Source organism: Cervus elaphus, chromosome 15 (genome assembly GCF_910594005.1).
Source record: "Cervus elaphus chromosome 15, mCerEla1.1, whole genome shotgun sequence".
NCBI classification, from domain to species: domain Eukaryota; kingdom Metazoa; phylum Chordata; class Mammalia; order Artiodactyla; family Cervidae; genus Cervus; species Cervus elaphus.
Genome location: NC_057829.1, coordinates 70,212,655 through 70,234,660, shown reverse-complemented (window position 1 = coordinate 70,234,660; position 22,006 = coordinate 70,212,655). Strand labels below are relative to the sequence as shown.

The following is a 22,006-nucleotide window of genomic DNA, read 5'->3' as shown; positions in this document are numbered from 1 at the left end:
CACCCTCCAGGGACAGAGGCCAGGCTCTCATCTATTTGATGTCATTTTCCATGCAACCAGGATGATCAGGCAACTCAAACTTGGCTGAGTGATGTGGGAACAAATTGGGGAATCTGGTTCTAAGATGTGTAAAGTCATGCCTTCTGGGCACAAAAAGGAAAAAAAAATAACAAGTCAGTTCCTTCCACTTGAATGGGCAGAGGTACAAGAGCAAGGATGAACCCACTGCCTGCAGCTGTCAGAATCGGCCCCTTGATTTTCTTGTCTCCTAGCACAGAGCGCAAGGCCCTAAGTACTGTCCCCATATCAGGAGGCTCCAGAAAGCTCACATTTGATTGTGAGATTCTGTGCTCCTGAATCACAAACTCTCCTTACAGAAACAACATCAAGTTCTCTGTTAATCTCTGGATTATATACGCAGGCAGAGCTGAAGCCTGTGATAAGCAATGTGAAATACAGGAGAGCAGAAAGTCTTATAGATCCTGGGGAGCATTGAGACTTGAAAAAAAGATCCCATTTGTGAGTGCTTGCATGGATTGTCTCATATAGATCCTGCAGTGGGTAAGTAAGCACTACTGTTATCATTTTATAGATGGTTCAGTGGAAGCACAGAAAGGCAGAGTAACTCACCTAAGATCACACAGCCAGCTACAGTAAAGGAGCCAGGAGTCAAATCCAGGACCTATGGTACCCTGCCTTTCTATCACTTCTCTATAGTGGAAACAACCATTTTTCTGGCAAAGAACTTCATGCAGTTCCCAAGGCTGCCTAGAAACGCTTGGCTGGGGCAGGTAGTAACAAGGATCAAGGAGTAGAAAGAATAGGCAGAATTATCTATGTCCAAGCCAAGCTGGGCTATGGCTGCTGCTATATTCTTTTTTTTCTTTTTTCACCCATCTTTTTTTTTTTTTTAATCGAAGGATAATTGCTTTACAGAATTTTGTTATTTTCTGTCAAACCTCAAAATGAATCAGCCATAGGTATACATACATCCCCTCCCTTTTGAACCTCCTCCTATCCCCCCCACCATCCCACTCATCTGTATGTAAACCAAGATTTCCTCCTGGATTTTCTGAGAATATCCATGGCTTTTGAAATCAGCTTCTTGAAAACCATCTCAGCAATGAGAGAAGCTAAATCCACTCTTGGGTGTCCTCCTCTTTGTAAAACTATGCCTTTATTGGATGACTACAGTATTTCTAGCACTAAAAAAATGTTGGAAAACAGAATATGAATGCAGTGCTTAAGGACTTTAACATCTATGTATACCAAACTTCTCCAGAGTCTTGGGTATGAATCTGGCTATAATATTGCTTAATTAAATTTAAAACAAAAACACCACTATGTATGCTACTGGTAATACATGTATTCTCTACATCCTCTTCAAAATTTCTGAATTCACTTCTCATTTCAATTTGTTCCTAAATTTACTTTGAGTAGAGTGTCTGACCTGCTCTCATATTTAGCGCCAGTTCTTTATAACAGTGGGGATATTAATGCCATGCTTATGATGCCCGTAAAGTGGCAAGTCCTCTAGGTGCCACAAGAGGTCCCAGCTACATTTTGACATGACACTGTAGTGTGATTACTGAGATGTGGGCAGAAGATTTCCAAGCCAGGATAATATTCTATCATTTAGACACCAAGGATCATGCTTCTGCGTCTCATGGTTTATTCCTGGTTCAACTTTCTTCTCTGAGTTTGTCTCATGGCTCTGGGGCTAGGTTAGGTTAAGGACTGATGCTACCCCCTCCACCTTTGTCCTCAGCTGTGTGTGTGTGTATGAGCTTAGTTGCTGTTGTGTCTGACTCTTTGCAACCCCATGAACTGTAACCCCCCAGGCTCCTCTGTCCATGGGATGCTCCAGGCAAGACTACAGGAGTGGGTTGCCATGCCCTCCTCCAGGGGATCTTCTCAACCCAGGGATTGAACCTACCCTATCTTTGTCCTCAGTTACTTACATATAACGCCCCCCCCCCCCACCTCCACATAAGCTGTGTCCACTTTGTGTATCAATAAAGCACTAGAGACCTGAGGAGTCAACTATTCCACCAGTTACTTATGTATGTGTGTTTATTTGTTCTTCAACAAATATTTCACGAGTTCCAACCTTGTAGAAACTCAAACCCTTCAAATACTTTTCATTTATGAGTAGACATATTTCAACTTGTGGAGCTACATGTTTTGGACTAACTAGGACCTCTGCTGTATCAAGTTTTAAGTAGAAATTTAAGCATACAATATAGAAAATACTAAGAAGTTTGTATTTATTCAAAACAAAAAAATAATTTATTGGATACATTATAATAAAATCTGTTTTAGATCATTATAAATATCTATATCACTAGTATTATAATAGCAACCATCTCTTTTCTGACATCTCCCAGTAAATGATCAATATTATTAAGACATGAATCATGTCCTGCCTGGTTGTAACTCTGCTTACCATGTCTGCAATATTGGTAGGAACTCAATAAATGTGTGTGGATTTGAATACGCTTCCTCCACGAGAGTAGAGATAAAGCCTAAACTTGAAAAGGCTCTTAAAATTCAAATAAAACCCTAAACATGTTAGTCTTCATCTGAAGTCTAAAGCCCTTCCTTTTTATGTATTAGTGCATGTCCTAATTCTAACATAAGAATAGCAATGAAAATCTTGCTAAAACCAGAGCAAAGAAAACTTCTTATTGACTGTAGATAATCAAAGGTACACTGATGCTTATAGCTCCGTGTATAATAGTTGGGACCTGAGGCAAAATTTTTCCAATTTGAGAAATGAAAGAAATGTGATCACTTTTTGTAAATGGCATGTGAGGCTACCACCTTCCCCCCACACACACACATCTAGGTGACACAATGGCTCCATACACAAATCCTTCGAAACCACACAGCTTGGTTACTCAGAGAACAACAGAATTCTGTTAATGCTGATGAAAAGTCCCCTTGTCAGGAACCCCATCTCTGCTGCTTTGAGGGTTCTCTCCAAATATATGAGAATAAAAGAATCTTCATTGGAAGCAACAAGGTGAAGGAGCCAGTCTTGCTTCCATCCCAGACCTACTCATTGTGGAGGATTCACGAGCACAGCCGTGTGAACACCCACACTCACACTACAATAGGCATTTATGCATAGTTTTTTCTTAAGGACAAAAAACAATGATCCAGGAACAACCAAGAGGGGAGAGGAAGAATCCATGAAGCTGTGTTTAAGAAGCTTAACATTTTACATTTTGTAATGGCTCCTGAATTTTAGGAAGCTGATCAAAAGTGTTCTGCAGAGAGACCCCAGCAGCATCCAGTGAGTGGTTGCATCTGTCTGGAGACTGGCTTAAGATGGATATCCCCTGGACCACTAATGAGCACCTAATGAGTCTATAGACTTTCAATGTGATAACTCGGCTTTCTAGAGAAATCCAATGTGACAACCTGAAGGCACAGGATGAATGGTGAAGGCCCTAATCAGCCTTAAGAACTCAACAAAAGTGATTTGGAAGGCAGTCATTTGAGAGGACTGCTAGGCGGAAGTAGTGTCTGCATGTGACGGGAGATAATTAAATCTGTTTTAAACAGCTGTAAGAATAAAGAGATGCAATTCACTGCATAATTTAAGACTTTTAAATTAAATCTGAGGCAGGGGACTAAAATTAAAAACTTTGATCCGTATCTCATTGTTTTAATACTTCAATTTACATACAAAGACTGGAACTTAATAAGGAAAATTCATGATTATAACTTCTTCTGTGAGATTTAACTTGGAAATGTGAAGGCTGTGTCCTCATTAAATGGATTTCAATGAGCTGTAATTTCACATACATTGAAAGACTTACAGCCACATAAAAGTAACCACAGTATAATAACACCTCATAAATTTTGCAGAATGCTGCCCACCATCAGATGGTAGAAAAGATGACTTTTGATAACTGTGCGTGTGAGTGTGTGTGTGTGTGTGTGTGAGAGAGAGAGAGAGAGAGAGAGAGAGAGAGAGACACTCATCTGTTGAATTGATAAAGGGAGCTGGCCTACTTTTTCATTTGGAGAAAGAGTTGGCATGAAGAGTTCGCAGGAAGTGTTAAGTCCAGGCAGGTATCTATCACTTTCTAAGCCAGCCCAGATCTGACTCAGAAGATTCAGCTGTTTTCTTCTTCCACACAAAGGAATGGAAGCTGATTTCAATGAGCCATGGAGATTTAAGAGGCTTTCCTCATGTATTATTCCTTACTCCATGCAGCTTTATTCTCTTTGACTCTAAGCAAGGTGGTAATTGAGCCACTTCATTTCTTCTCCCTTGTTGCTTTGGGTTAAATAGGAAAGAAGGAAATGAGGCAGGCAATATAGATTGTCTTTAGCCAGAGGCCTGGTGCCTGAAATTCAGGTTGAATTCAGGTTAGCAACTCTAAGGTTCCGCTTTTCTCTTCCCTCAGTACCGGTCCCATGTGCATTGGTGTATTTCTATCCTTTAGGGTTTCAGAGAATAGGTGTTTGCAAAGCACTTCAGTGGGCCTTGACAAGCAAAGAGAGATACTTGGTTCATTACTGAGAGTTTCAGTACAGTGAACATCCCAGGGGCTGGAGTCATAAAATCGTCTTCAGTTTGGATTTTCAATCTTTCAACCTGTCTGCTTCAGGCCCTCCACTGCAGGGGTCCACCACCCCTTGAATCAGGGCTGGAGCCACACAATTCTTGCCCAAGTGCAGAACTTCCCTGGGTTTCTGGCTTCACACTCTGTCATTCATTATTCCATGGCTCTCTGTTTTACCCGCTCACTCCTCAGCATAATCCACCATTCACCTGTAATGGGAAATCTCCATCACAGCACTTGGATAACTTTTGCATCTTCACCTGAGAGTGGAGAGTATTTCAGCAGCCTGAAGAGGTGTTGGGATATTGTGGATGTCCACTGATGCCAATTGAAAGAATAGTAGAATTATTAAAATGGTGGGTTACCTGGTCTAGAAATGATAACTAGAATCATCACCATTCTGCTCATCTTTAATTTATAGATAAAGGAATTGAGATCCAATTGTAAAATGCATTTCAGAGGACAGTTAACTGTGTCTTCTAACTTCCGGGTCACTACCTGCCTTCTGTAGGGCACTTCTTCCACACATAATACCCCTGTAGACCTCTGTAAAGTCACTGAAATCTCATTAACCGAATAACTTGGGAAAGTGAGGAAGTAACATCCAGGCAAGAAACCATATATCCATTTTATAGGCAGGATCCCATGACTCAAGTCTACCAAGTGATGGCTAGATATAGAAGTTCTGAAAGCTATTTAAAAATGTTGACAGCATAGCATAACACAGTGTAATAATTCCAGTGCCGCCATTGTGGGTGTCGGGGTGTGTGTGTGTGTGTGTGTGTGTGTGCGTGCGCGTGCAGTATCATTGGTTAATATGGTATTCACCAGTGTAAAAATGTAATCTCTGGGTGGCATGATTATGAGCAATTTGAACTTTCTTTTTTCAAATTTCATCCTCGTTCTACAGTTTTCTCAAAGAATTCATCATGGCTTTTCTCTCTTTGTTCTTTCTTCTAATAAGGTTAACATATTTTATTACATATTTTAAAACTAGAAAAGAAATATAGGTTTATTCCTAAAGGAATCTTCCTACTGTTCTTTCTTTTAAAACGCAACTTGTTCTTGTGACATACCCAAATGTTTACTTATAGAGTGACTTTTTAAAATCATTCAAAACCACTTACACAATGTACTTCATTGAGCGGCCCCAGAGATTTCCTGCCAAAGCCTGCGGGGGTGATTCCTGAAGCCACAATGCAGTGGTGGCAGACAGTGTAGCAGTGACCTTTACCACCTGAAAAAGGTTTCAAAAGCATGATGGATCAAGGTTCTGATGGCTCTATACCACAATGTCTGGATGGAGTAAGGAGGCTTCTGTTTATAGTCATTTATCTACTTATACAAGCCAAATGTTGACTTACAGTATTCTGTTCTATTCAGACAAGCACAGAAGACATAAAAAGGAAATTTGGAAATTTGCTGTTCATTTAGACACATGGTACTACAGTTTATTTGTAAGTGAGAAGGTAAACTGTTTTGTGATGTTGTAATAGGAAGTTCTTAGTATGAGCATTAGATCCAGAAGTATCTGGATATTTAGTTAGGCAAGCTCCAAGAATCATAGTCCTCAAAGAAGGGTCTAGCCATCTGTATTTCGTCAGAAAGAAGGTGAAATGCTCATCCAGTCAGATTATTTGGTAGGTCCACAATCTGGTCTCTCTGGTATCACTGGCCTTGTCAGACCCAAATTTTTCTGATGAAATCCTAAAACCCCATGGACCACCCTTCATACTGTTGTGAATGTTCTCCCTTAAAGTCAAAGGATCCAAATCCACTGTTGCCTTTACTCTCAGAGAAGCCCGAGGGTCTGCACATTTGGAGAGATGTCTCTGCTATTGAAAAGCATCTCTGAATAGGCAAGGGGAGGAGGATAATTTTATATTTTGCAATTGTGCCAATATCTAGATATCTTGGAATTATGTATAAAGCTCAGTTTTGAAATTAAAAAGAAGCCCAGAGGGCATGCTTCAAACCAGCCCAGAAAACACTGTCCTAGCTCATCTGGTGAGGCAGCCTCAGCTTTCAGTACTAGTAATACCTCTTGGAAGAGCTGCCAGAGAAGACCAAGATCTAGGAACAGAAGACAGAGCGTGTGCAACTGCTGCTTGCCATAGACCGGCCGTGTCCTGTGCTAGGACTCTGTTGGCTCTTATGCAATGGCAGGTCCAACACGGTTTCAGCAGCTGATTCCTGTTTACAGTCATCTCACTCTTTGCAAGCACTCATATTACCATGGGTCTTTACAAATGTATTTTGTAGTTTCCATGGTATTCCAGTGTATTACATTGGGATCTACTTATATCACTTTTTAATGTAGAATTTGATCTGTGCTGGCATTCCTGTAAAGAGTTTTCTTTACTGAAGCTTACAGTCACTCTTGGGTCTTACCTATCAGTCAGTTCATTCTTCAGTGTCCATCTGGCAATGAGCACAATGTGTATCTATCTTCTGTGAAAAAGAAGTTCACAGAGCTCCTTAAGTTAACTTCTTCTTGAGTTAAGAAGAGCTTGGTTCAAACTCATCTTGTGACTCTAGACAAATTTTAACAGTCTTTCAGGACTGAGTCCTAATAAGGTTGAAGATTCATTCCGCAACTATATAGAAAACAATTGTTACTATTTCTGGGACAGAAAACTTTTGAGAAATGTGGTCTCTCTTTTCCCTCAGTGACCATCAGGGGATATTCTAGAACAGTCTTAACTTGCACAATTCATGTAAGAAGTCACATGCCAGAGTTCATTCTTATTGAATAAGCACAAGGGAAATAATACCTCTCTCTGTGAACTCTTTTACAGCAGCTGACAAAATCTCTTCTTTGGAGACCAGAGCAACATTATACCATAGTTTTCTCCTTTTCCATTTCTTGCTAAGACCTTGCCAATCTGAAGCCAAAGTTGTTAACCTGAGTCTCATATCTTGGAGTAGGACATACAAGGCAAAGATGGATTATATTTTGCTTTTCTAATTAATTTTATTGATGTATACTTAATTTGTAGTGTTGGTTAATTTCTGCTGGACAGCAAAGGAATTTAGTTATATATGTATATTCTTTTTCATATTCTTTTCCATTAGGGTTTATCACAAGATGTTGAATATAGTTCCCCATGCTATACAGAAGAACCTTATTGTTTATCCATTCTGTATATAATAGTTTGCATCTGCTAATCCCGAATTCCCAATCCATGCCTCCCCCGATCCCACACACTTGGCCACCACAAGGCTTTTCTCTATGTCTGTGAGTCTGCTTCTATTTCATAGATAAGTTCATTTGTGTCATATTTTAGATTGCACATAGAAGTGATATCATGTGGTATCTGTCTTTCTCTTTCTAACTTATTCACTTAGTATGATAATCTCTAGGTCCATCCATGTTGCTGCCAATGGCATTATTTCATTCCTTTTTATAGATATTCCACCCTGTATATGTACCACATCTGCTTTATCCATTCATCTGTTGATGGACATTTAGGTCATTTCCATGTCTTGGCTGTTGGGAATAGTGATGCTCTGAATAGTGATGCATGTATCTTTTTTATAGCTTCATCCAGATATATGCCTAGGAGTGGGATTGCTGGATCTTATGATAATTCTATTTTTAGTTTTTTGAGGAACCACTATACTATTTTCCCATGATGGCTACACCAATTTACATTCCCAAAAGGTATATTATTTTTGGTTCACACCTCCCACCCTGCCCAGATACCTTTAGTCATAAGAAGAAAAGGCTGAAATGTCTGATTTTTGCTTCTGGCATTTAATGTTACCTAGTGATAATGTTGTTCAAATATTGTGATCAGAAGAACATTAAAATAACAACAGAAATCTAAGGCCAGAGTTGGCTGTACCCCATCATCAGCGTCTGTATTACCTCCTGGTTATTTCCTTGTTCTCAGTCAGCATTTAAATGTCAACAGTAACAGGACGGGTAGGGTGTTTTGTTTCATGCTGTTTCTTGTGTCATGCCCTACTCCACCTCTCCTTTTAAATTTGGTGAAATATTTGTTTCTCCTCCTTTTCTCTTCTCTCTTAATCCTGCTGATCTTCCTCTGCTCCCTCATTTCATTTCACCCCTGGGGTAGTCAGTGTTAACAGACTGGGCTATTTTAACCACCACATTTATGCTCATGCAAACATATACAGACATACAGACTTACAGGACATGCATTTGCAAACAGGTTATACCATAGGTGATTGCCTTCAATGCAGTTTTTGCTGCATAAACTTTAAAGCCCCTTCCAAGACTGAATTTCAGTAAAGCCTCTGTCAGGCCTGCCCTTGAGCGTTGCAAGGACCAGCCTCTGACAAACGAGTCCAGTTTCTATCTGCAGTGGCCCCCTAATGACTGCCGGAGCATCTTGGAGTCTCATTTCTGTACCAAGGCTGTCACTGTTGAGTTACTGTAGCATTTGTTTTCCCATTTTTCTCTAAAGCCCTGTTACAGGAACTGATAAGTTCACACACCTTTCATTTCTCAGGTTAATCTTGGCCTCATTGCGGCCATTTGATCTATTTGCTTTTCTATTACAGAAGTCAGTGCTGCCCTTGGAGAATACCCATGTGGATTTCATGTGGCTTTTTGTCCTTTCTTAGGAACTTCTTTTGGACTAGTATTCTCAGTTATATATCTATATTAGGGCACAGGACTAAATGCATTATGTCTAAAGAAGTTTATTTGACAATGTAGATATTTCCCAGCCTAAGTTGTATTTCAGAAATGTTGGCTTGTTATTTATGAGATTGAATACCTAACAAGTACCTGTCAGTGATGCACAAGATTTTCCTGATCAGTAACTCAGTTCAGTTCAGTCTTCCCAGTTGTGGCCAAATCTATGCAACCACGTGGACTGCAGCACGCCAGGCAGGCTTCCCTGTCCATCACCAACTCCCAGAGCTTGCTCAAACTTATGTTTATTGAGTAGGTGATGCCATTCAACCATCTCATCCTCTGTTGTTCCCTTCTCCTCCTACCTGCAATCTTTCCCAGCATAAGGGTCTTTTCTAATGAGTCAGTTCTTCATATCAGGCAGCCAAAGTATTGGAGCTTCAACTTCAGCATCAGTCCTTCCAAGGAATATTCAGGACTGATTTCCTTTAGGATTGACTGGTTGGATCTTCTTGAAGCCCAAGGGACTCAAGTTTGAGTAAACTCTGGGAGTTGGTGACGGACAGGGAGGCCTGGTGTGCTGCAGTCCATAGGGTTGCAAAGAGTCGGACACGACTGAGTGACTAAACAAAACTGAACGTATATTGGCAATTTGATGTCTGGTTTCTCTGCCTTTTCTAAATCTAGCTTGAATATCTGGAAGTTGATGGTTCATGTCCTGTTGAAGCCTTGCTTGGAGAATTTTGAGCACTACTTTCCTAGTGTGTGAGATGAGTGCAATTGTACAGTAGTTTGAACATTTTTTGGCATTGTCTTTCTTTGGAATTGGAGTGAAAACTGACCTTTCCACTCCTGTGGCTACTGCTGAGTTTTCCCAGTTTGCTGGCATATTGAGTGCAGCACTTTCACAGCATCATCTTTTAGGATCTGAAATAGCTCAACTGGAATTCCATCACCTCCACTAGCTTTGTTCATAGTGATGCTTCCTAAGGCCCACTTCGCTTCACACTCCAGGATATCTGGCTCCAGGTGAGTGATCACACAGTCATTGTTATCTGGGTCATGAAGATCCTTTTTGTATAAAGTTCTTCTGTGTATTCTTGCCACCTCTTCTTAATATCTTCTGCTTCTATAAAGTCCATGTAGTTTCTGTCCTTTATTGTGTCCATCTTTGCATGAAATGTTGACTTGGTGTCTCTAATTTTCTTGTCTCTAATTTTCTAGTCTTCACCATTCTATTGTTTTCCTCTCTTTCTTTGCATTTATCACTTAGGAAGGCTTTCTTATCTCTCCTTTAAATTCTTTGGAACTCTGCATTCAGATGGATATATCCCTCCTTTTCTCCTTTGCCTTTCACTTCTCTTCTTTTCTCAGTTATTTGTAAGGCCTCCTCAGACAACCATTTTGCCTTTTTACATTTCTTTTTCTTGGGGATGGTTTTGATCACCGCCTCCTGTACAATGTTATGAACCTCCGACCATAGTTTTTCAGGCACTCTGTGTATCAGATCTAGTCTTATGAATCTGTTTGTCACTTCCACTGTATAATCGTAGGGATTTGATTTAGGTCATACTTGAATGATCTAGTGGTTTTCCCTACTTTCTTCAATTTAAATCTGAATTTTGCAATAAGGAGTTCATGATCTGAGCCACAGTCAGCTCCCTGCCTTGTTTTTGCTGACTGTATAGAGCTTCTTCATCTTCAGCTGCAAAGAATATTATCAATCTGATTTCGGTATTGACCATTTGGTGACGTCCATGTGTAGAGTCGTCTCTTGTGTTGTTGGAAGAGGGTGTTTGCTATGACCAGTGCATTCTGTTAGCAAAACTCTGTTAGTCTTTGCTCTGCTTCATTTTGTACTCCAAGGGAAAACTTGCCTGTTACTTCAGGTATCTCTCAATTACCTACTTTCACATTCCAGTCCCCTATGATGAAAAGGACATCTTGTTTTGGTATTAATTCTAGAAAGTCTTATAGGTGCTACAGAACTGTTCAACTTCTTTGGCATTATTAGGTGGGGCATAGACTTGGATTACTGTGATATTGAATGGTTTGCCTTAGAAACAAACAGAGATCGTTCTGTCATTTTTGAGATTGTGCCCAAGTACTGCATTTCAGACTCTTTTATTGGCTATGAGGGCTACTCCATTTCTTCTAAGGGATTCTTGCCCACAGTAGTAGATATAATGGTCATCTGAGTTAAATTCACCCATTCCAGTCCATTTTAGTTCACTGATTCCTAAAATGTTGATGTTTACTCTTACCATCACCTGTTTGACCACTTCCAATCTACCTTAATTCATGGACCTTGATTCATGGGCTTCCCTGATAGCTCAGTTGGTAAAGAATCCACCTGCAATGCAGGAGAGCCTGGTTCAATTCCTGGGTTGGGAAGATCTGCTGGAGAAGGGAAAGGCTACCCACTCCAGTATTCTGGCCTGGAAAATTCCATGGACTCTATAGTCCATGGGGTTGCAAAGAGTTGGACATAAATGAGTGACTTTTACATGGACCTAACATTCCAGGTTTCAATGCAATATTGTTCTTTACAGCATTGGACTTTACTTCCATCACCAGTCACATCCACAACTGGGCGTTGTTTTTGCTTTGGCTCTGTATGTTCATTCTTTCTGGAGTTATTTCTCTACTCTTCTCCAGTAGCATGTTGGGCACCTACCGACCTGGGAAGTTCATCTTTCAGTGTCCTATCTTTTTTCCTTCTTATATAATTCTTATACAGTGGGGTGCTTAAGGCAAGAATACTGAAGTGATTTGCTATTCCTTTCTCTAGTGGACCATGTTTTGTCAGAACTCTCCACCATGACCCATCCATCTTGGGTGACCCTACATGGCATGGCTCATAATTTCATTGAGCTGGACAAGGCTGTCCTCCATGTGATCAGTTTGGCTAGTTTTTTTGTGATTGTGGTTTATGAATGCCTATTGTTTCCCACATTATCTGTCTTCTTTACAGCTTGAACATGATACTGCTTCATCAGAGGGAAGACATAAGGATGGTGTATGGAGTCCACAACAACCCATCTTTCCACTTATAAGCAAAAATATTGTCAGAGGGGGAAATGGTCAATGCTAGGAATAGAATCTAACAAGAAAAGAAAGTGAAGCTTGCCTTTGTTATCACCTCTCTCTCTCTCTCTGAAAGGCATCACAAATAAATTCCAATTAAAGAAACTCCTGAAGGACTGTTTTGCAGAGATAAGTTAAACCACAGGTCATCTTAGGCCTGTTTTGAGCCTCTCACCAGCTGCGGGACTTTTGACATCTCATTTAACCTGTCCGTGCTCCAGTCTCCTGGTGTCATAGATAGAAATAGCATCTGCCCTAGCTATCTCCCGGAGTCCCAACAGCCAAACAAACAAGTTAGAAATGTCCAGTGTTCAATTTTTTTTTCTTTTGTAAAATTTCAAAATTTACTGAATGGAAAAAAAATCATCTGTGTTAGATCCTGAGACTGCAGCCAGCCCTTAAGGACACATCTCAGCTCTTTATACAAACTACCCTCATATTATCCAGCCACTTGTTTTCCTGGAGAACTAACCTTGACTGAGTGTATTGTGGAACTTTTGTGATTGTGCATCAGTCACTAACCACGAGTTCAATTCTTCCATTCCTAACTCTGTTAGCTCACCCTTAGCACTAAGAATTCTAAAATGTACTGGGAAACTTGATCATTATGCCAAGGTGTGATAGCAATGGCATCAGCTTGTGCTGTACTATGTTCATCTTCAGATGAATTCAGTCACAAGAAAACCTAATATTCAACAGTCTGAACCAGTGTTCCTCAACCTTTGGTGCAGCCCAGCATCAGCTGGGGACCTTCTCAGGCCACAGCAGGACCGAGCATCCTCCCCAAAGGCCCCAAACCAGGAGGTGGGCTTGGATGTGAACTGGACATCAGATTTTTTTTCTTTTAATTTCTATAAGAGGTGTTGTTATCAAAGACTGAGATTCACTGATTTCAAAACCAGTAAACTATGGGAATTAATTTTGGCAGGAAGGTGAATGCAATTTCCTGTTGCAACTCATATATCAATCTGCCTATCATCTACCTTGAACTGTCCCCTAATTGGCTTCCTGGAATACCCGGGCCTCCTTCCAATGCATTCTCCATATTGTAGCCAGAGTGATCTTTTTGAATTAAAAATATTATCCTGTCATCTTCCCTCAAACTCTTACTTCAATCACTTTGAGGTCTTCCCATTGCTCTTAAGAGAAATACTGAAGTCAGAAACTTGGCCCACAAGTCTTGAAATGTCATTGTCTCCCATCCAGTCTAATTTCACATGTTCTGTATCATCAGCTTCCTTTAACTGTACCACCATCTTCTGCCACAGGGCCCTTGCACATCCGGTTCCTTCTGTCCCCCATTGCCTGTACTCCTCACCTCCACATTACCTGCTCATGTCCTTTGTTTGGTTAATTTCTTTTCCTTAGGCCTTCTCAGCTCAGATATCACTTCTTCTGGGTAGCCTTTCTTGCAGTTCTCATTTGGGTCAAATTTTCAACTCTCTGCCTCTCCCTACTGAACAAGCTTACAGCACCATGGATTTCTCTTTCACATCAGCCCCTAGAATAACTTTTTATTTGCATAATTATTGAAGTCTACTTGTCTCACTAGCAGTCTCTTTGCTCAAGAAAGGGTGGACCACATCTGTTTTGCTTGGTTGATTAAAATTTCTTAACATAATTTTCCCCATTTAGAGTCTGACACAAGAAAGACACCCAAAAGTGTCTGTCAGCTGGCTGAGTGAATGAATGACCAGAAAGTCTACTAAAGCAAGGCAGGCATGGCTAATCAAATGGTGACCTAGGACTTAGGCATTCTTTTCTTTGCCCTGTTTCTTGTTCTCTGAAAGGAATTGGTATCCCTGCCTGAGATGGTAATACAGCCCAAGAAAGTTAGAGGTTGATGACAGTTAGCCCCAGAGTGATGCAGCTACAACTGTGTTAGGTTTCCCGAGCACCTGGGAGCCCCTGAAAGCCCGAGATCCAGTGTGCTTGACCCAAGTGGGCAAAACAGCAACAGCAGGGGTGAATCGCCTGTCAGACTTGGCCCCTGGATTCTCTTGTCACATATTGCAGAGTGCTAAGGGGTCTGCACCCACCCACTTCATAAGGCCTTGGGGACTTCCCGTTTGATTGGGGGATCCTATGTCTTTATCCACAGGGGCTCTCAGATGTGTGGTAACCAAATATACTTATATCTATATATCTGTATCTCCATCCTTGTTCAGTTCAGTTGCTGAGTCATGTCCGACTCTTTGCAACCCCATGAACCGCAGCACCCCAGGCCTCCCTGTCCATCACCAACTCTTGGAGTTTACCCAAACTCATGTCCATTGAGTTGGTGATGCCATCCAGCCATCTCATCCTCTGTTGTCCCCTTCTCCTCCTGCCCTCAATCTTTCCCAGCATCAGGATCTTTTCTAATGAGTCAGCTCTTCACATCAGGTGGCCAAAGTATTGGAGTTTCAGCTTCAACATCAGTCCTTCCAATGAACACCCAGGACTGATCTCCTTTAGGATGAACTGGTTGGATCTCCTTGCAGTCCAAGGGACTCTCAAGAGTCTTCTCCAACACCACAGTTCAAAAGCATCAATTCTTTGGCACTCAGCTTTCTTTATAGTCCAACTCTCACATCCATACATGACCACTGGCAAAACCATAGCCTTGACTAGACGGACCTCCACCCTTGTACCTGACCTTATACTCTCAAAGCCTGGCCCCTCTGCTCTAACGGCAGCCCTATTGGTGCACTAACCCAAATGCTGTGTGGCTCCCTCCTTTCCCTTGTGATCCAGACAGGGAGCTTTGTCAGAAGTGGAGAACCAGGAATGCTGTCAGGGTGTCAGACAGTAGACATCCAGGCAGAACTTGGGAGGAGTTTCAAATCACTGACAAGAGGTCTAAGTCCAGGTCCGCAGGAGAGTGATGGACACCAGACAGAGAGACCAAGACAAGGCAGACTCCATCTGAGACAGCCGGAGCTGTACTTGCCCCAGTCACGTGTAGCTGCTCTCTCTCTGCAGATACTGAAGTGGAATCAGCAGAGACACAAATCTCCCTCCTGTCTTCTTGCAGATGGTAACCCTACCTGATGGCCACTCTTATCTCCAGAAAGAACCCTGTACCTTTCTTTCCCTCTCTGCCTCTCAACCTCTTTCTTTCTCAGAAACCATATTGCTAGTTCTATTCCATAGATAATCTGGTTAACCCTAGCTACTTCTGGTATTTCCCTGAGACACTGTTCCCCGCACAAATGTAGTAGATTTTAATGTGGGTTCTGCCTCCATGCCCAAACCTAGGGTTGGCTAGCACCAGTTCTGTTGAAAATCCAGAAAACACAGGAGGAAACTGACCAGAAGCAGAATGAGAAATTGGGCAGTCCAACTTGGTTGTCTAAGTGAAGGGCAAGTCAGCAAGCGTGGCTGACATTTGTATTTATTAGTGAAGGGAATTCAGGTAATTGTACAACGTCTGGGCTTGTGGTTATCTGTTTTGTAATTTTGAATGGAGTTTCTTTTTTCCCACCATAGGGGAGAATTTGTGCCCATGTCCTTACAGAGAGTTAGCTGCAGTGTACGCTCTAATACAATGCTTGGCTGGGCACAGATCGGAAGAGTAGGTCACATAGATTCATAGGATTTGAACTGCTTTTCCTTTCCCTGTGAATTAATCTTTTAAATGTCAGCATTTTAAACTTGCCCTTTTCAAAAAATATGATACTGTATGAACCTTACTTAATTGAAAATACATTTCCAGTTCAAAGGTTTTTTGTTTTCTTCCCCCACCCTGCCCCAAATGTAGAAAGCTAACAAAACAGACACACACACACACACACACAACTTGTTAAAGGATGAGTTATCTGTGAGGGATGCTGGGTGTTGTCAGTTTTTCTAAGAAACTTTGTTCTTTTAAGAATCTCAACTAATTCCACAAGCTATTTTTTTAGCAGGTCTGGGATTTTTATAAAGCAGACTTTATCTTCTCCTGCCTACTTGTGGGAAATTTAGAATCATATGACTCCAGTCAAGCTTTAAAAGGGATATAGCAAAAAGAAAAAAAAAAAAAAAAAGGGATATAGCAGATCTTTCATAGCTGCATTGTTTTTACAGTCATTCATTTTGGTAGCAAATTGTACAGGTTACTGATTACTCACATGTCTTCTATAATAACTCTTTGAGTTAAGATAGGAAGATACTAATATGCCCATTTCACAGATTAGGTAACTGAGACCAAAGGAGACCACTTGACATACATGAAGTCATCCAGCTGGTTAATGAAATGACAGGATTTGAGCCCAGAGGAGCTGTCAATGCTTAACCCGCCTATAGGGAGTGAAATGCAAGTCCAAGGAGATGGGTTCAAGTCCCAAGACTGCTGCAGCTAACTAGCTGCAGTAACCTTGAACAAATGGTTAAACCTTCTTTCACTTCAGCTTCCTCATCTGTAAAGTGAACAAACATTGCCTGCTTTTTTTCTCCAGACTGAGATTCCATGAAGAATAAAGTGAGATCATTTTGATAGTATAAAACACTAAAGTATAAAAGAATTAGCCATCATTATCTTAAATATCAATAATAATAGGGCTGAGTCCAGTGTCATGTAAGGTGTAAGGCAAGGTGCCCCCTGTCCTTCCTCCAACACAGTTAGGGAACCAGAAATAAAGACAGAAATTTGGGGATCCTGAACATATGGGAAGTGACCCTTGACAGTGTCAGGTAGGCTGAATTTTTAAAACTGTATGTGGAAACCTTTTATTCATGTGGATGATCAGACTGTAAACAAAGCCTTCAGAGGAAATGAATATCAAATTGGAGCTGATAAACAATTTTCCAAAGCTTAGAACTTTTGGGAGTTGGTGCCTTTCAGATTTGGAGACTCCTATCTTCCAGGGAATGTCCCAGGGAACCCATCGCACAGACACAGGCTCCCAGGATGGAACCGAGGCTGCCATATCCCTGAGCCTGGGGCTCTGATAAGCTCCGGCCCTGGAGACGCAGCAGCCACGTGCCGACCCCCCTTCCTCTGGTGTTGTCTTTCAGGGTGACGTCCAGAGGACACTCATCCAGGTGGACTTCGGGGATGGCATTGCAGTGTCTTATGTCAACCTCAGCTCCATGGAAGATGGAATCAAACACGTCTATCACAATGTGGGCATTTTCCGAGTGACCGTGCAGGTGGACAACAGTCTGGGGTCTGACAGCGCCGTCCTGTACTTACATGTAACTTGTATGTTATTACTGTTGTTGGTTTATGACATATCTTACATATTGTGTTCCTTTAAAAATATAATCTAAAAATATATATATATATATATATAAAATCCAAAATCAGGCATCTAGAAGAAGCTCCCTAGTTACCTGTTAGCAGGTGAGGAAAGGAGAGTGAGAGAACTAAGTGCAGAGAAAGCAAGAAGAAACCAGGGCGTGACTGAATGATCCAGACTCTGGTTTGCTTCAGACTCTTCTCTTGCACTGATTCTGCCTCTTTTAGATGCTTCTTAGAGATGATACTGGCTGTCTGTGCTGGGCCTGAACAACCTGTTGAGCTGGTTGATTTAATATGAATTTGTGAGGTATTTTGGGTCAGAAATGTTTGAGAACAATGCAGATTATCACAAGTAATGGGATTTTTCCCCCTCTGCACATTCTTCTCTTTCCTTGTTTTATCTCACTAATAATAATCATGTTAGACTTTTGTTTTCCTTTTTTTTAAGTATGTTTCATAGATTTGCTCTGTGATTTGGTCTTAGAAAGTGGTATAGAGTGAAAGAGGGTAAACAACATAAAGGAAGCTGCATTAAGACACAGTTTCAAAACGTGTTAAAACATTTTCCCCATTGAGGAATTCAGAGGGTTCCTAATGAAACAAAGGTAACTCCTAAGCTGTGTTTAGTAAAAAAAGGTTTGCTGTGAATGCCTCTTATACTAGGGTATATGTTTGTCCCCTGGAGAAGGAAATGGCAACCCACTCCAGTATTCTTGCCTAGAGAATCCTGTGGACAGAGGAACCTGGTGGACTGCTGTCCGTAGGGTCGCACAGAGTCGGACATGACTGAAGCGACTTAGCACGCAGGCATGCATTGGGGAAGGAAATGGCAACCCGCTCCATATTCTTGCCTGGAGAATCCCAGGGACAGAGGAGCCTGGTGGGCTGCCGTCTACGGGGTTGCACAGGGTCAGACACGACTGAAGTGACTTAGCATGCATGCATGCATGGTTGTCCCCAAAGAGGCATAGGGGACCTGCTTGGTTTGCTGGAGAAATGGTTTACTTTCAAATGAAAGTTAGCCTCTATATGAATGGTCCTGTTCACGTCACAAGTTCTAGGTCAGGAGTTTTAAGGCTGGGTGGTATTCCTTGCCTCTTACCTGACCCTTGCCCACTGAAGCAAGCTGGCTACACAAAGTACCAAGTAGACTCCCTTTGTTAAACTGCTGTGGTCCAGTGGGAGGGCAGGACTATTTAGGGATCCCCAAGAGATGGTTCGGTACTGAGGTTTCCTGCTCTATCAGTCAATTTTGATCCTCATCTCCTGTACAGTCAGGACCCAAGTGCTTCGAAGAAACACACTCATCCTTGTTTGAGTTTAAGCAGAGTTCTGCAAGATGCCGCCTGTGCCAACTCCACCTCCCTCTTTCAGCTACTGTTTGTTAGGCTATTACTATGTGCCAGGGTTTGTGCTAAACCTACTCTTTAGGTGTATGACCTTTCTTTTCAGTTCAACCCTATCAAGTAGGCACTCCTAGGAAGACTACATTACAAAGAACTGTGCAGTTCAGAAAGCTTAAGTTGCCCATTCAGGTTGCAGACCTACTGTCTGCACGGCCAGGCTTCAGACTCAGTTCTCCCTGGCTCGGGAATCCTAGCCCGTGGTCACTAGGTTATCACAGGCGCCAGCGTAGGCTGGGGGTCAGAGGAAGCCGTCAGCCCTTACTCCCCTCCATGACTTTGTACATCACCCCGAAGGAATGTGCACGTGTAGGTTAGAGGCAGGGCATTTCTCCAGCTGTGCAACTACACAGCCTCAAGCTCCCTTCCTGCTGACTGCCGCTCCTGAGCTGTCCTAGACAGTCTGCCTGGAGTTGCTGCTTACTGAGAGGTCATCCTTCTCTGTACTTCAGTATTTATGGGGGCACAAGTGATAATATGCTAGGAGTAATCCTAAAATATTTAAAAGTGAAGTGAAAGAGAAAGAGAAAAAAAAAATAAATAAAAGTGAAGTGAAGTGAAAGTCGCTCAGTCATGTCCAACTCTTTGCGACTCCATGGATATGCAGTCCATGGAATTGTCCAGGCAATGATACTGGAGTGGGTAGCCGTTCCCTTCTCCAGGGGGTCTTCCCAACCCAGGTCTCCTGCATTGCAGGCAGATTCTTTACCAGCTGAGCCACCAGGGAAGCCCAAAATATTTAAAAACTACATCACAAACTTTGGTTAATAGTAACAAAAATAAATTGCCACACAAATGAAATGAAAGAATCTTTGCTGAGAATGGGTGCCTACCTGACAGTTATCACTCTGCACAGCTTATTCTATGAGGTGGTTTTTGTTAGAGATCTACTCTCCTGAAAAATCACAGTCATTATATTCCATACCCCATATATGTGTCAAATATCCCTGCACTCTACGCTTGTGTCAATAGTGATTTAAAATTCAGCAGCAGCTTGCCATCTCAGTTTCTCAGGGTCTCCCATAGTCAACCATAGCTCCCTGCCCTGATCTGCCCTGTGGACTATCCATCACCCTACATATGGTCATATCCCATGAGGGAAACCTCCCTCTCCCGCTCTCTCCTGGGCTTACTGAATCCTGGGTAGGAAAAGAACAAGTTTGCCTCTGCTCCAGATGAAGGGTTGCGGAAGCCAAGATTTCTGAAAGAAACGAGCTGTTGTGTTCACTTGCAATTTCTTTTCGTCTCATTAGCGTGATTGAATGGCTTGAGCGATTTGACCTCAACCTCAGTAGCAGATGATCTGTGATGGAAAGTGTTGTGTTCTGATTCTAATTTTATCAGACTCATCTTGTGTCGAGTGATTGAATAAGCAGGACTCGTATCAGGGGACTCCTTTCTAAGCCCAGTCTTGGGGATAAAAATTAACTTTTGTGCTAACTATATGAAAGCAGGATTTTGTTTTAAGTTTCCATTTTCTCACATATATTTAAAAACCACAACATGAGCAGTGCCAGCAGGTTCTAACAACTTTGCTAGGGCTTCTCTCCTAAAGGATCCATTGTATTTTACCATATGTATGAACATTTTTTAGGGCTTCCCAGGTAGTGCTGGAGGTAAAGAACCTGCCTGCCAATGCAGGAGACATAAGAGACATGGGTATGATCCCTGTGCAGAAAGATTCCCCTGGAGGAGGGCATGGCAACCCACTCCACTATTCTTGACTGGAGAATTCCATGGACAGAGGAACCTGGCAGGCTATAGTCCATAGGACTGCAAAGATTTATATACAACTAAAGCGATTTAGCATTCACACATGAACATCTTTGTTTATCCCCACACATCTACCATCATGGGCAACATTTGGCCTTTCAGATGGTGAAAGCAAAGATTAGAAAAGTACTGTGATTTGACACTATTTTATACTAAGTGGAAATCATGATGAAATCATAATTGACTTCCATTCCTTCAAATCTGAAAGGTGTAGGGTAGCATGGCAGTTTTTAGTGCCACAGTGACAGAAGGGATATATGGCTTTGTAGTAAAAACAGAAGCAAGCCCTGCACAAGCTGGCACTTGTTAAGCAGAGATGCCGGCCTGAACTCCTGGCCAAGTCACTGCATTTCTTTGAAGCTAGTTTTTCTCCTCCATCACATAAAGAATGCATGTCTTATTTCCCGAAGGTTCTATAAAGCATCTTATGCTGTCCCCTGCCAACTGGCCAAGCTTGATTTTGCATTATGATGCAGCAGGTGCATTAGTACTTAGTGAGTTCTGAGCAAAAGCTCAGTTCAGCTCCCCTAGCCTGCCCTCCACCCCTCTCACCCCGTCCTCCTCCCCTGTACCCAGGGCTCTTCCTGAAAGCTGCACAGCCTGTCTTATACAAACACTACCTCTTCTTTCCATTTCAGAAATAAGCTTTGATTCTAAATCAGAAGTTCTTAAGTACTGGTTTGCAAAGGTCATCAGAAGCAAGTGGAGATGATGTTCCTGCTGTAATGTAGGGCTGGGAGGCTCTCTGGGGGCAGCTGGGTAATCTGCTGTATCCTGACAGCCGAGAATCCCTTGGGGAATGCATTCACTGTTCTCTGCTAGCTTGCAAACTAATGAGACCTGGGATGCAGCCAGGGTTGCCTTCAGCTGCATGGGACTGAGAATTTAGAGGACATGCAGATTTCTGTTCAGAAAGCTGCTCTCTGTCAGCCAGTCTTGCATAAAAAAAATCACTGAAGATTTTGCAAACTTGCAGAACAAGAGGTGAAAAAAAGGTGAGGGGGGTTTCTGATAGTTTCTGATACTTCCTGAACCTCTCTCCTTAACTCCTCTGTTACCGAGATGTCCTTAGAGATATCTTTCTGTCCCCACCTTAGGGTAAAGTGATCAGTTTCTTGAAAAACTTTGTAGCTTTGTAACTATCACACAGTCATTTTATTGGCCAGAGAATGTCAGACCTAGGCCTTGTAAGATGTGGGTAATGAGCCTCCTGCCCTGGAATCAAATGATAAAAATGTAGTGCCCTGGTCCCCTTCCCAGACCTATCAGACTAGAATTTCTGGAAGTGTGGCGTCAACCTGAGAGCTAAATCCTTCTCATATGTATGAACAGATGATGTGTGTGTGTGTGT

At 41.9% G+C, this 22,006-nt stretch overlaps 1 protein-coding gene across 5 annotated transcripts in view; it reads left to right on the top strand.

Moving 5' to 3' along the window:
- SORCS1 (sortilin related VPS10 domain containing receptor 1) overlaps positions 1–22,006 on the top strand; it is a 571,188-nt gene that overhangs the window by 493,366 nt on the left and 55,816 nt on the right. For all 5 annotated transcript variants that reach the window (XM_043926561.1, XM_043926559.1, XM_043926560.1 and 2 more), the window contains exon 19: positions 17,254–17,440. In XM_043926561.1, the coding sequence (XP_043782496.1) occupies positions 17,254–17,440 (187 nt within the window). The remainder of the gene's footprint in view (positions 1–17,253; positions 17,441–22,006) is intronic.